A 15,519-nucleotide genomic window follows, 5' to 3' on the forward strand; every position below is an offset into this window, starting at 1 on the left:
CTCTGGAAATTAATGAAAGAAGCTGAGATTATATTTCTGAATAGTCTTTAGGGATTTGACTTTGCAATTTTCATTGCTGTTAAAAACGGACTCTAAATTCATCTATTCATATTCATTGGCAGAAATACTTTATTTCTGGTTATGTCTCATTTGATAGCTTTGGTGATAAACACATACTATCTGATTTTTTTAAAAGATTCTAAAACTAAAAAGGCCATTCTATTTTTAACCTGCTAGCAAGAGAATCCTTAGAGGTCTAAATATGATGCTATTAATATTAAAAGATTTGAAACATAAGAATTATATGTTCAAGGTTTTTACATTTACAGAGGTTACCTTATCCTAGTTTGTACTCCGAGTGCCATCATGTGGTCATTTGATGAAAACTTCCTTTTGCACTTATGGAAAATTTTTGTTTTGGCAGTAAACCGTAGTGGAAAGAATGTTGGCTATGAGGGCAGGAAACTTATGTTCTACTCCTCAGCCAAGTTATCTAATTTCTCTAGAGCTTAGGTCTTATTTCTCTAATTCCTGAAATATAGTGATTAGGCTAGGTGTTTTTCAAGGTCCCTTTCAGCTCCCTAATAGTTCTGTCTTCGTCATTTGTTTGAGCTAACACTTGGATCCTGTCTACTAACATTTAGGCCTCTGCCAAGTACCTTCCACGTTTTTAACTCATGTCATCTGCACCTAGAACTGACCAGGTCTAGACTTGACCAGCTACATTATAAGAAAGTCAGTGGAGACCTAAGATTCTGTGGTCAGAGTGGCTGAGTGACTTGCCCAAGATCACTTTTATGTTGAATTTTAATTATAATTCATATCACATTAAATCCTGGCCTTCTGGAATTTTCATTTTTACCCATATTCAGTACTGCTGCACTTGTACAAACTCAAAGTAAAGCAATCAGACACTTAGCACCATGCTATACTATGACTACCAATTTTTAAAATTTATCATATTTACATTATTATTTAATGCATCAAATTTCTATGTATTTAAGAAATTACAATATTGCATATATGTGCCTTCCTTTAAGATTTGCTCTTTTAGTCACTTGAATTAGTTCAAATTCAAATTGGTTCAGATCGGTTATCTCTCTTCAAAAGCTGTACTACTCCTGATTGCACAGTTTTCTCACTGAAGTTCTCTGGGAAGTAAGTATACTGATTCAATAATAGTATCAAAGCAACATTTTATACTTACATAAAGCCTCCTCATACATTATCTCACTTAATCTACACAACTCCTCTGTGAGGGCGATATTATTGCCCATATTTGACAGATGACAAAATGTAATTGCCCACAATGTATTAGATAGTGTCCTGGACAAACTACAGTTTGAGCTTTCAATGCTGGTTTTATATAATATAATACATGGATTTAGATTTTCTTTTGTGTGTTCCTTAACAAGTACCTACATTATTCAGCATGCTAATTATGTGCACTATTTTGACAAACTGTGTGTTTATGACAATGAGTAACCCTCCTGACTGGACAAAGAATGTAGAGTAAGTTCAACTTATATTTAAACCACCTACTATGTGAGCGTGTGTTTGTGTGTGTATGTGTGTGTGTGTGTAGATGAAAGCATATACATGTAGAGACATATAGACATGTATATCTATCTATTTAGGATTTTGAAAAAATACCCCACGTACTTTCCAAACAACACTGAAGAGTTTTAGTAAAGCCATTTCTGAATACAAGTACAAGCAGGAAGACAAATGACATTGGCCTTCAGGCCTGCTGGTATTGGATTTAATATCGGTCCCTCACTTATATTTGATGGTTATCAGAATCCCATCATCCTTGGACATTCACCATTTTTCCTTTAGGATCTACAGTGGCCAAAGCAAATGTGATGAAAATAATTGCAGAAAAGAACTAATATGATAGACCTTGATTCCAATTAAATCCTAGATGAATTCAGTGAATTAAGAACTTATAAGGGAATGTTACACATGCCATAAGAGGACAATGTTGATCCTCTTCAGAGTTTTCATTTCCATCAGGCACATCCACTTTGTGTCAGGCTTATATTAGTTTTAAGCATTGTCATCAAAAACTTCACTGAAAAAAAAATCCCCAAATTTGGAATTTTACAACTTGAAAATTCAATAAACTGCAGGCTAAACTAACTGGAGTGAAAGTTACGTTTGTGTTTTTGGAAACCTGAAGCATCACTAACTGCACTGGTGTCTCTGCTCTGGGCTACCTCAGAGGGCAGAGAGGCTGGAGTTGTGTTAAGTGCTGCTGAGGCTGCTCACCTGCCTAGGTTGTAACCACTCTTGCTCTGTGGCTGCTGACTCTGAAAACAACCACCACAGAGTATTCCCAAGAGCCCTATCCCTCACTGGACACTTCCAAGTTGGAGCCAATCAGAAAGAAACAGAGATCCTACAGGAAATAATACAATTTGCGTACAAAGAATTCCTAAAGTATTAAAGTTAACCTGTGAGTCCCCTGGTTTCTGTGATTTTATTCTCTAACTTGTGAGTAGAAGGTCAAAACTTTGGAATCATCTAAATTTCTGAATTAGACTAACATTTTATTCCAAATTAAATTTTCAATTAACTCTTATGACCCTGGAGTTACCCTGTTTTGATGTTAATAAAATCCTTTATCCAAGTTAGTTAACTGTCTTATCTTATAGAAAGGGAAAAACACGAGACTTGCTAACTTGTCAATGTTCTTTCATTCATAAAACATGATTGAAATTAATTTTTTAGTGTCTAAGGGAAAATCATTTTATGCTTCTGCAATATTATTAGTTGGCGACTCTATCATGTGAATGAACTGGGTAATTTTCAGGAGGTTCTATTCATTTATGTCAATCCCAAGACATTTCAGACAGTAGCTCCATAGACTTTATACAGCATGTATTTCTCACTCTGCCCTTAGGACACTTTAAAAACAACTCTTTATATGTTAGGGAGTGGATTTAAATTTTTTATTTCCATGAAAATAACAGCCTGCTTAGGTTCCTTTTTTAATATTCATCTACGGCAATGACAGAATGATAAGAAATTGATATGCTATAAAAGAAAATTATGTCTTTATCAATTCTTTTTGGATACTTGCCTCCAGGTACACCTTCACAGGAATATATACTTTTGAATCACTTATAAAAATTATTGCAAGGGGCTTCTGTTTAGAAGACTTTACTTTCCTTCGAGACCCATGGAACTGGCTCGACTTCACTGTCATTACATTCGCGTAAGTGCAAGATACTTGAAACTGCAAGATAGAATGTGGTTTGACTTTCTATGAGTGCCTATGTTTTTAAAGACTAAGCTTGCTTTAACTGAAAAGATATTTTGATGTGATTTATATATTTAAGCTCCTGATTTTATTTAGGACAACAGAAGTCAAAGTGCTTTACTTTGGCATACAGTTTCTGCAGGGGAAGTGAAGTTACAACCTCCGCGTGTAACAAACATGAAAGCAAATTTCATACATGCCACTTGTTCAACACACACACAACCTCCTCCCACACTCACACAATATGAAAGCACAGGTATATTCATAATACATCTGTGAAAATCACTTTTAAAAATTATAGCCACACACACAAAAATTATAGTCACAGACAGCTTTGCTGACTGCACAAATTTTCATTGACCTTACCTGTATTATGTATTCTGTCTTCTTTTTTAAAAAGATTTTATTTATTTATTCATTGATTCATTGATTCATTCATTTCAGAGAGAGTGAGAGACAGCAAGCAGAGGAAGGGGGAGGGACAAGTAGACTCCACACCCAGTGCAGAGCCCAATGCAGGGGTTGGTCTCACAACTCTGGAAATCACAACCTGAACTGAAATTGAGATTCAGATGCTTAACTGACTGAGCCACCGAGGCAATCCTCTGTCTTCTTTTATTGGTTGGTACAATAATAGTCTATAAACATCTATGAGCATCAAAACATTCTTACAGATCAAACTAATAGGAAAAAATAAGGTACTTAACATATTATGTATTTAATATAGTAAATTATTATTTTATCAGCAAATTGATTTTTAAGACTTACGAGCAGACACATTCTCTGTATTTTTCTTTTTTTTAAAGATTTTTATTTATTTATTTATGATAGACATAGAGAGAGAGAGAGGCAGAGACACAGGCAGAGGGAGAAGCAGGCTCCATGCAGGAAGCCTGACGTGGGACTCCATCCCGGGTCTCCAGGATCACACCCTGGGCTGAAGGCCGCGCTGAACCACTGAGCCACCCAGGAATCTCCTGTCTTTTTCTATTCCTCACCTGGTCCTATTTATTTCTGCCTCTTTTTTTTTTCCCCCCTTTCATGATTTTCTTCATATCATTCTTTACCCTCAACATAAACCTTCTTATCTTCATCTCCCATCCAGGTACACTCAGTAGTAATACGGACAGTTTCTCCAACCATCTCCTTTTTTTCTAGTGGTAAACTTCCCCGAGGAAGAAGACTCAGAAAAGTAACCAAAGGTCATTGGAGAGTAGGTGAAATTAGTATAGAGGAAGGTGACCTGTGTCCACTTGCCCTCATTGTTCCTTCAGGAGCTGATTTTCTTGGTCTCTTGTAGGCATAATGGGGGAGATAGGAGGAGAAATAGGGCTGACATACATACTCAAGGCTCTAAATGCTGCCTGTCTGGTCTTAATTACATAGCTAGTCAAGATAAGCCAGTCCTTCACTAGTCCTTCTCAGACAATTCAAAAGAAAGCATATTGGGACAATTGTTTTTTGCTAATAAAGTAACAGTAATAGCAAGGGCACCATTGAGCCCTCAAAAAAATCTCGTTCTTACATTGCCTAACTTTAATTAGGAGTTGCACCAGAAAAAAACTTTCATGTACAGATAGTAAGGCAATCTGCCCTTTCCTACCTAAATTTCTCTTGGATGATTACATACCCCCCCTTTTTTTTCTAACTGAAACCCTGAAACTATAGCCAAGATTTATTTTCTATGTATTTAATTCTCCTTAGTTACACATGATGTTGATTGTATTTCTTGCCTAAATAGCAACAGGATTATATACTTTATGAAGTTTACATCTATGAACAGCCTTAATTATGTAGGCTAAGTGAACCATAGTGATAAACTCTAATTTCTAAATTGCTACTTAGAATATTATCATTTAGAATCACCAGGAAGGTCTTTATAAAAGGTCCAAGCAAATAATATAAATCCTGCTTAAATCTTGAATAACTCTGATTTAATTCTACAGGTATGTAACAGAATTTGTAAGCCTAGGCAATTTTTCAGCTCTTCGAACTTTCAGAGTCTTGAGAGCTTTGAAAACTATTTCTGTAATTCCAGGTAAGGAGTGATTGGTGTGAAGCATAAGGGTCCTTATACCTACAGCTCTTTCTTTGTATCCTGTTATTGTGTTGTGTGTGAACTCCCTATTACAGATACGTGACAGAGTTTGTGGACCTGGGCAATGTCTCAGCGCTAAGAACATTCAGAGTTCTCCGAGCACTGAAAACAATTTCAGTCATCCCAGGTGAGAGCTAGGTTAAAAACCAGGGCTGACCCATCATGTTTCTTCAGTGACAGCTTCTTTACTTGACACTCAGCATTGCTGAAAATCAGGAATCATAAGGAAATAATCAAAATCATAATCAAAATTGAGTGCTTTACAGACAATAATTCTTATTTGGACATGAGCTTTTATGCTTTTCCACTTTTCATCAGCCTAGGAGTTTAATAGTGTTTTGCAGGAGATACTGAAAAGTACAGCGTGTGTGTTTTGTACTTAGAGATGGCATATTTTGTTTTCTTTTTCTCCATGTCAGTTGTACCAAGGATTTGGTCCCTACTGAATGTACCAACTTATAATTTCTTGCTCATTGTAGGTATTGATGATGATGAATATACAATGTAAATTCTAATATTGCTTTAAAGAAAAGGAAATAAGATAATAGAGAATAGCATGAGTCTGAATGGAGGATTTATTGTCTTAAAGTATAGTTATATGCCAAACCACCTCCAGAGTTATAGCAAAACATTTCCTACTTATAAATAGGCATTTAAAAATATGTATCAGGTAATTTGCTATAAAACTGACAAATGACCCCAGTGAAAGTGTAGAATGAGTTTCATTAGCTAAAAGTAGAGATACAAGAGCCTTTTCTTAACACAGATTTCATGAAGACCGTGAACTTTCCATTATTTTCTCTCAACATAATGGGATATGAACTTCATTTCATTGCTTGGATCATTATGTTTCCAAAGCTTATCTCCTTAGCACTTTAGCCTACATAAAGTGTTGCTTATCCACTAGCATTACAGTTATTTTCAGACTTATGCATGGAATCTTTGTTTTCAAGAAAATTGTGGAGACTTTGTTATTTTTGACCTTCTAAGTCTTCATAGACATCACCTTCTTTCTTTAAGGCCTGAAGACCATTGTGGGGGCCCTGATCCAGTCAGTGAAGAAGCTCTCTGATGTCATGATTCTGACTGTGTTCTGTCTGAGTGTGTTTGCACTGATCGGGCTGCAGCTGTTCATGGGCAACCTGCGGAATAAATGTGTACAATGGCCTCCCACCAATGCTTCTCTAGAGGAACACAGTATAGAGAGGAATATAACTGTGAATTATAATGGCACGCTTGTCAACGAAACTCTCATTGAGTTTGACTGGAAATCATATATTCAAGATTCAAGTAAGAATTTTTGTTACATAAATTTATTTTTTCATTGATCTGTCTTCCACCAACACATGAAAAATTCTCTTAAAATGATTGTGTAATAGGTTCTGATCTTTTAATCATCTAATCAATGGTTTGCATATACACTTAATTATTTTATTGATAACTGTTTTAATTTTGACTCCTAAATGCCATTTTCTGTTGTATCATTATATGGGAGGCTGAAGAATTCGGCTGCAAAGAAAGTAAGTAAAATTTTCTCTTTTATTTAGTTTTAGTATTTGCCAGTAGCAATGTTTCAAAAGCAGAGACAGAACATAATTCATGGAGAAATGGAATGTCTTTTTTAAAGAAAAATATTAAATATATAAAACTTAGTCTTTAGATGAGCTTGTATCGTTATTAGTTTAAGGTGATGAGTAACACTGAGGAAAAAAAATCAAAGAAAAAACCTTAGTGACTGTTGTATGGAACAAGTAGGATTAGTCATAAAAAATTACTGGTAGTTGGATAATTCTTAAAGGCATGATAAGCATTATAAAAAACCTAATCAGTGTCTCTTTTTATAGTTGGAGATCTAGAAAATGCCTTGGATGACACAGATTAACTCTTTCATGACATTAGTGATATGTCAACAAATATTTTGCAAACGGTTGGAAATCTCTAGATTAAGAAAATTATGTGTTAAAGCAAACATGAAATGTCCCTTATTCACTTCGTATGATGCCACTAAGGCTATTGCTGTCACCAACTCCCTGAAATCTGTTATATTTTTTCTCTTCATCTAACATTAAGGGTCTATGAGGATGTCTGTTAGGTTTTATTCTCTCATGTGAAAATGTGCTGGACTCCATTTCTCTTATTGTCAAAGTAAAAGAAAGAAATAATAAATATCTGAGGCATTTTTCATCTCTATCAATTTGTACTTATTTTGCCTAGTAGTACTTTATTTGTTGAATGGAGTATTCAATAATACTCCAATTGTTGAAAAGATTATTTAAAAATTTTTTAATTTATATTTTAAAAAGGTTTTATTTGAGAAAGAGAGGCAGACAGAAATAGCGACTGGGATAGCACAAGTAGAAAGGAGAGGGAGAAACAGGCTCCCTGCTGAGGAGCTTGATCCCAGGATCCTGGGATCATAACCTGAGCAGAAGGCAGACACTTAAATAACTGAGCCACCCAAGTACCCAAAAAGATTAATTTAAATCAAATGCAAATATAAATAAAATGGTTTATCTTTGAAAGTAATAGAAAATTAAATTTATTAAAATTAAAGGTTAAACATTATGACTGAAAGTTATAATTTCTTCAGATTAAGTTTCTAGATCATTGACTTTAATGAAATATTCTGGAAGTTGGTAGAATGGAAATTATAATTAACTATTAAACATTTATAAGTAGTTTAGCATACAGAAGAAAGAAAAAATACAATCCTTTTATTTTCAAATACTTGGCTATTTTGAAAAATAAAGGAATCTCTTCATGCTTATCTATTTTTACAGAATGAAATTTTTATTTTTCACAAGGGTGATGGAAAAAACACTGATACCTTTTAAATTTTTCTGCTAGCACCTGCAATTATTGTTAATTTTACATTCATAAAAAGCAAATGCTTTCTCCTATTAAGTATCCAGTCCCTTTAATATAATATCTAGTATTTAGAGGGGCAGGTGGCAAATACGTCTGTCTTTGAGTGAATTATATTATATTTTCAATTACTCTATGAATCCTAAAAGTTGGGCCTGATCTTGCTTTCATTTTGGAATGTAATGCAAATGCCCATCATATGACTTTCTTTTTTCTAACCAGGATATCATTATTTTCTGGAGGGTATTTTGGATGCACTCCTATGTGGAAATAGCTCTGATGCAGGGTAAGCCAATAATTTGTGTGTGCTTGTGAATGTGTATACTTTATTAATACGTATTTGCTATAATTAAGGTTACTCCTAAGGTGAGGGATTATTTAAAGATTAGGCAAGCTTTTATGTTTCATAAAACAAGGAACAATACTTTGGCTTTAGTGGTTTGTCTCTTAGAATACTATATGTGAGCTGGAAGACAGGTCTAGAAGCTTCATAGTGGGGAAAATAAACTAGAGTATGCTAAAATTCTATTTATCAACAGAAAATAATTTTGTTAGATATTAGTAAAATGCTAGGCAATATTTTAATGATGACATCAAGAGGCTAGTAAACTTATGTTAAGTCTAAAGTTGGGAAATGTATGTTACTTACTTATCATGCTTCTATCCCTTGAGATAACTTCTATGTCTTGAAATTGCCAGTTTTCCTGGGTAGACAATGCTTTAAGTATATCACGCTATCAGAATAAAAGGATAGCAGAACTTCTTGTAATACTTTCTTTTGCCCCACTTATAGTCAATGTCCAGAAGGATATATGTGTGTGAAAGCTGGTAGAAATCCTAATTATGGCTACACAAGCTTTGATACCTTCAGTTGGGCTTTTTTGTCTCTGTTTCGACTGATGACTCAGGACTTCTGGGAAAATCTTTATCAGCTGGTGAGAACCTGAAGATATACATACCTCATTTACCTAGAAGCATCTAAGAAAAGCATCTTAGTTATAAAATCCAAATCACAGCATAATATAGTAGAAGGAACAGAACTCGAAATTAGATTTGAGTTCCTTTATCATATTGATTATAGCACATATTCAGCATATTGATGACAGGAATAACAATTTTCTCTCATTTCTCTTAGGCTCAAAACCAATTTCCCACTCTTTCCAGACACAGGTCCTCTAAATAGGAGGTACATCTTCCCCTCAGCCCCATCTGCCCCCTCAAGTATTATTCCTCAGGTGGCAGGTGGTGAAAATCAATAAGCAGATAGAAAGATAACTTTGATGTCCTTCTTGACTTTTATCACAGGCTCAGCTCTTTGATGAAATCTCAACGGTATTTAATTTGATTCTGATTTATTTATTTACTTGCTTACTTATTTACTTATTATTTATCCGAGAATTTCCTCCTAGAGATCAGAACGTGACTGCATGAGTTAGGGGGAAAGGAAGAGGAGGTTACAATCAAGGAGGTAGAAGGGGGTGTAACCATCATAATTATTATTTATGTCAGAGTCCTACATGACATATAAGTAAGTTGAAAGTTGAAGGTCCTAGTGAGTGAAATGATATTGAAAAAATAATTTTAATGTTCTTTTCAGACATTACGTGCTGCTGGAAAAACATACATGATATTTTTTGTGCTGGTCATTTTCTTGGGCTCATTCTATCTGATAAATTTGATCCTGGCTGTGGTGGCCATGGCCTATGAGGAACAGAATCAGGCCACCTTGGAAGAAGCAGAACAGAAAGAGGCTGAATTTCAGCAGATGCTCGAACAGCTTAAAAAGCAACAGGAGGCAGCTCAGGTAAATTTTCCAAATCAAATATGTCTGTCTCATGATACAATTCTTTTTTATTGTTTTGATTGTTACAAAAATACTGGAGAAAAAGTGAGAGATGGATAATTGTTTGACTCCACTTAGGCTGGTAGTTGGCAGATTAGTAATGGTTTCTACATATTAGTTATCTGGAGATCATTTAGTTTAATTTTTTTCTAAGATGTCTGTAGTATTGGTCACAATGGAAATCTCTCATGCCTTTTTAATGTTTTAAGTTTTTTTATGACTAAAGGAAAAATGTGATTTTGAATCTTCTCAAGTGAAAAACATACTGAATGAGTACACTGGCATTGGGAGAAATCCCTAAGAAGTCATCTTTTCTTAGAAAAAAAGTATTGGTTATTATATAAAAAGATGTTCATCTGACTCTTTAAAGATCTTTAACCAAAGATATACTGGCTTTTTTAAAAAAAAATTCTATTTATTTATTCATGAGAGACAGAGAGAGAGAGAGAGGTAGAGACACAGGCAGAGGGAGAAGCAGGCTCCATGCAGGGAGCCTGATGTGAGACTTAATCCCGGGACTCCAGGATCACGCCCTGGACCAAAGGCAGGTGCTAAACCAATGAGCCACCCAGGGATCTCCTCTACTGGCTTTTAATATGGTTGCTTACTTGTCTTTCTTATATAGTAAATAAGGAAGGGATGAAATAATACAATGTTCTATGACAAAGCAGTATTCAATAGGCATATGAAAGTCACCAATTTTATGAAGACCAGGTGGCCTATGGATTGCTTGTTCTTATAGTGAGGTATTGATACTCTCAGTGTGATAAAATGCCTGTTTCATCACTTCCATCTTCATTCATGCTTTCTGTCTATCATACAACTCAGTACATTTACTTTAGAATAAAGATGTTTGGGAAATACTGATTTATTTGCAAGAGTCCCTGTATTGAGGATACTCTGAGAACAGTAGTAATAATCAAAAAGTGCCAACTGAGTACCAGTACAAGCTATGATCAAAAGCGTCGTTTTCATTCCACGCCCATACATCCAGCAAGAACTAGTGGTGAGCCAAAGAAGCTGGGGATGGTGTTTGGAGAATGGAATGTCTTGTCTTGCTTAGTAGAAACTGTGACTGCCCATTTTCCAGTCTTTTGGATTACGGAGGGGCAAGAAAGGGATTTTATCACCTTTCTGTAAATTTGATTGATAATATTTTGACAGCCCAATTTTAATAACTGGGAAGAGGATCTCAGCTTTTTATTTCATTCCTCCTACCTTGGAATATGACCTCAATTAAGTCATTAGCTTTTCTTCCATGCTTCAGTTTCTTTTTCAGAGAAAAGAAAACAGTGCTAATTAAATAGCAATTTTTAGAGTAAATCAAATCCCAAAAAGAAATAAAACTTTATGTTCTTGTTGATGCCTGATTGATCCTTTTGAATATGTGGCCTTTATAGTGTAATATAAACACAATAGATGTTAGCACAGATAAAACCACATTAACCCCAAAAGTCTTCATTAGCTAGAAAGGGGGGAAAATCCCACTTACACTTGCAGAGCTTCTTCTTGGACAAACAGCTTGAGTCAGCTAAATATGTTTTTTAAATGTCGTGCAAATACTTGAGCTTAAAAAGATAAAGTCTCCTCTCATGCCATACTAAAACCATTTCTCCTTAATGTAGCAGGCAGCAGCTGTAACTGCCTCAGAGCATTCCAGAGAACCTAGTGCCGCCGGGGGGCTCTCCGACAGCTCATCTGAAGCATCCAAGCTGAGTTCCAAGAGTGCTAAGGAAAGAAGAAACCGGAGAAAGAAAAGAAAACAGAAAGAGCAGTCAGGTGGGGAAGAGAAAGATGAGGATGAATTCCATAAATCTGAATCTGAAGACAGCATCAGGAGGAAAGGGTTTCGCTTCTCCATAGAAGGGAACAGATTGACCTATGAAAAGAGGTACTCCTCCCCGCACCAGGTACGGCACGACTGGGTTAGATGGTGCATGGGTGAAAATCAGAACACTCTAGAGAGGGGGAGAATGAAATCAGATTTACGAATTGTCATCAACTGAACTGACTGCTATGTTTATTATATTTAAACCTATCTTTTCTTCACATAGCTAGGAGAAAATTTTACTCCATGTGTATGTAAGTCTGCGGCTTTGTGTAATTGGGGTAACGCTGGGGTGAAAGGCAGAAGACCTGGATTCCCATCCTGATCCTATCTGCTGATACCTTTTGAAACTAATGACATTTATTCTTTTTGCTCCCCACCCTTTTTAATGAAAACAAAAACAAACCAAAAAAGTGATCCGTAACTTTTCTGGGTTATTTTATGCTGTTCCCTTCCCTCTGCCCCCGCCAACTTCTTTATAAACCAGCATTTGTGCTTCTGAAAATAATCAGGTGTGATGTACATGATCAAAAAGCGCATTACTCTGAATTTCAGAAGTCTGTGCCTCTTAAATGATACAGGGATGATAATTAATGTAAAGTGACTTTAGAAAGATGACCTAAAACGATTTATGAAGTGTTGGACTTCCTTGAAAGGAAAGAACAGTGAGAACAAATGTGTCCTTGTGAAGGTCATGCTGCCAATGTTTATTGAATGTTCATGGTGTCCACAGTATGTACAAAGGATGTTTCCTTTTGAATTTGAAAGACGGTGGTTGGAGGTGGTGTTTTTTCAGTATCTTTAAGTTGTGATCTCTATCTCCCCATTCATAATCTCAAGGACTAGAAATCTTCTCCGAGAAAGCCAATTTAATTTGACCAATTTAATTTCCTTTTGATTAACATTCTTAAATAAGAATGTTAATCAAAAGGAATGAATCACGTTCTGTTATGAATACTGAAATCTCCTTCAACTTAATCTTGTAAAATTAAAAGCACATTTCAAAAGCCTATATTAATATAATTGTACTTCTTTTTGGTTTCTGACTTTAGTCTTTGTTGAGCATCCGTGGCTCCCTATTTTCTCCAAGGCGAAATAGCAGAACAAGCCTTTTCAGCTTTAGAGGGCGAGCAAAGGATGTGGGATCAGAGAATGACTTTGCGGATGATGAGCACAGTACGTTTGAGGATAACGAGAGCCGGAGAGACTCCTTGTTTGTGCCACGACGACACGGAGAGCGACGCAACAGTAACCTGAGTCAGACCAGTAGGTCTTCCCGGATGCTGGCAGTGTTTCCAGCGAATGGGAAGATGCACAGCACTGTGGATTGCAATGGTGTGGTTTCCTTGGTTGGTGGACCTTCAGTTCCTACATCGCCTGTTGGACAGCTTCTGCCAGAGGTGATAATAGATAAGCCAGCTACTGATGACAATGTAAGGAAGTTTTAAATAGTTCAGGCATGGCTGGCCCATTATTGCTGCACCAGCCAGTGTTTCTACAGAATGGAACCCTTTGAGAATGATTCCTGGTTGGTCAAGCTGTGAATGCACCTGCATCTTGTAATACCTTTGATAGACTAACCAACTAAAACTGAAGGCCTCAACACTTTTGCATAACACCGAATGCATTTACTTATTAAACATGCTAAGGATAAATTAGACACAATAATGAATCACTGCCTCCAGTTGGAGGATTTGCTATATACCCATGCTGAGCTTAGTTAGCAAGATATCCTCTAAAGCTTTGGCATAAAAGTAAATGAATGATTCCTCTGTTTAAGTATAAAGGGTGTATAATAAATCTTTCCAACATCTCCTTCACTATCTCTGCCTTATTTTAGAAGATTTTCAAGAACACTGTGCCTAAGTAGATAGCTTCATTGTTATCTTAAAAATTTCTAGTATTCACATTTGTCTTCGTAAAAAAGAATGCTGATATAAGTCTTCTCAAAATTAATCTAAATGACAAGACAGAAATAAATCGTTAATACAGACAGATAAAGGAATTGTCTGTACAAACGAATGTTACGTGTTTGTGAACGTATACGAGGATGAGGAATTTCTGAACACATGCTGCCTCTTATTAGACTGATAACTCACTTGGAAATATATCAGCATGATGAGGCATGACTAAGTCAGAATTAGATGACTTATTGCTTTGGTACCCTGGATGAAACTGTTGTCCATGCAGCATGTGTGTGTTTTTTAACATACAGTTTGTGTTGTCAATGACCATCTGTGTCTTGTGTATAGGAAATGAGATGGCGGCTACATGTGTTGTAATCACTTGTACTTCTTGAAAAATAAATGGCTACCTTCTCAAAAGAAAATGCCTGATCATTTACATGACTTCTCAGGTTGTTTGTTTGCACTATTAGCTCAGAAATAAGGTGAACTGTTAAATATGTCTCTCAAGAGATTTATTAACTATATCAAAATTATATCATGTCTCATAAAATTATGAAATTAGAGAGTTAAAAAACTCAGTTTTTGCTGTATGACTAAATGGTTGACAGTTTGGATATTCCAGGTTAATGATACAATAAGTCAGCAATATCTGCCATCACCAACTAAATACGAAAGTGCATGATGCATGTGTTTCATGAAATTCACTGTGTCACATTTGGTTCTTTGCTTATCACTTTGTTCAAGTAATCATTTAATACATTAGCATTTTCTTTATAGGGAACAACCACCGAAACTGAGATGAGGAAGAGAAGGTCAAGTTCTTTCCATGTTTCCATGGACTTTCTAGAAGATCCTTCCCAAAGGCAAAGAGCAATGAGCATAGCCAGCATTTTAACAAATACAGTAGAAGGTTTGTTACACATTCTATTTTCATTCAGTTATTTTCACTAAACTTCTGTTGTCTCACTTGAAACAAATATCCCTGTTTGTAAATTGGAAACAGTACATTTTAAAAGGACTATAATAGATCTTATTTGAGAGTTATTATTCGTTATACCTACTCATATATTCTAGGAGCTTTAAAAAAAGTTACTTAAGGGCAGCCCCAGTGCCTCAGAGGTTTAGTGCCGCCTTTGGCCCAGGTCTCCAGGATCGAGTCCCATGTCAGGCTCCCTGCATGGAGCTGCTTCTCCCTCTGCCTGTGTCTCTGCCTCTCTCTGTCTCTCTCATGTGTCTCTCATGAATAAATAAATAAAATCTTTAAAAAAAATAAAATAAATAAAACTGTAAATGTTTCAATTCCACTACTTAGTTTCCTACATACAATAAAATAAAGCAATTTATTAAAAAAAAAGTTACTTAAGCACAATAATATTGGAAATATAAAGAATATTTTCCTGTGTGTGGCAATTCCTTGAAAATGCGGAATAAAGCATTTCCATTAGGAGTTTCTAATCTCATTAGTCATAATGACCCTCTGTTCTGTCCCATTTAGCTTAGGACTTCAACATCATCATCATCCTAAATACTCTCAAGATTGGAGGGGAGGAGTGGGTCATTTCAAAGATGATTTTTGGCGCATATAAAGTTGTCTCTTACAACTTTAGGTTGACAGTTTAGCCAGAAATCAATACAGGATTACACATAGTATCTACATATCTGCATCTCGTGTTCCTATTGAAACTTCATTTAAAAGACCTTTCACTTCGGGCC

The 15,519-nt window shown here is 35.7% G+C and overlaps 1 protein-coding gene across 7 annotated transcripts in view; it reads left to right on the plus strand.

Moving 5' to 3' along the window:
* LOC144304823 (sodium channel protein type 1 subunit alpha) overlaps window positions 1–15,519 on the plus strand; it is a 140,688-nt gene that overhangs the window by 75,327 nt on the left and 49,842 nt on the right. For 5 of the 7 annotated variants that reach the window (XM_077883419.1, XM_077883422.1, XM_077883417.1 and 2 more), the window contains 10 exons: window positions 1,422–1,512; window positions 3,092–3,220; window positions 5,399–5,490; window positions 6,384–6,653; window positions 8,451–8,514; window positions 9,022–9,163; window positions 9,826–10,032; window positions 11,697–11,981; window positions 12,952–13,332; window positions 14,584–14,716. In XM_077883419.1, the coding sequence (XP_077739545.1) occupies window positions 1,422–1,512; window positions 3,092–3,220; window positions 5,399–5,490; window positions 6,384–6,653; window positions 8,451–8,514; window positions 9,022–9,163; window positions 9,826–10,032; window positions 11,697–11,981; window positions 12,952–13,332; window positions 14,584–14,716 (1,794 nt within the window). The remainder of the gene's footprint in view (window positions 1–1,421; window positions 1,513–3,091; window positions 3,221–5,398; window positions 5,491–6,383; window positions 6,654–8,450; window positions 8,515–9,021; window positions 9,164–9,825; window positions 10,033–11,696; window positions 11,982–12,951; window positions 13,333–14,583; window positions 14,717–15,519) is intronic. The other 2 variants (XM_077883420.1, XM_077883421.1) reach the window with 2 other exon arrangements.

The sequence above is a fragment of the Canis aureus genome, chromosome 34, assembly GCF_053574225.1.
Source record: "Canis aureus isolate CA01 chromosome 34, VMU_Caureus_v.1.0, whole genome shotgun sequence".
NCBI lineage: Eukaryota > Metazoa > Chordata > Mammalia > Carnivora > Canidae > Canis > Canis aureus.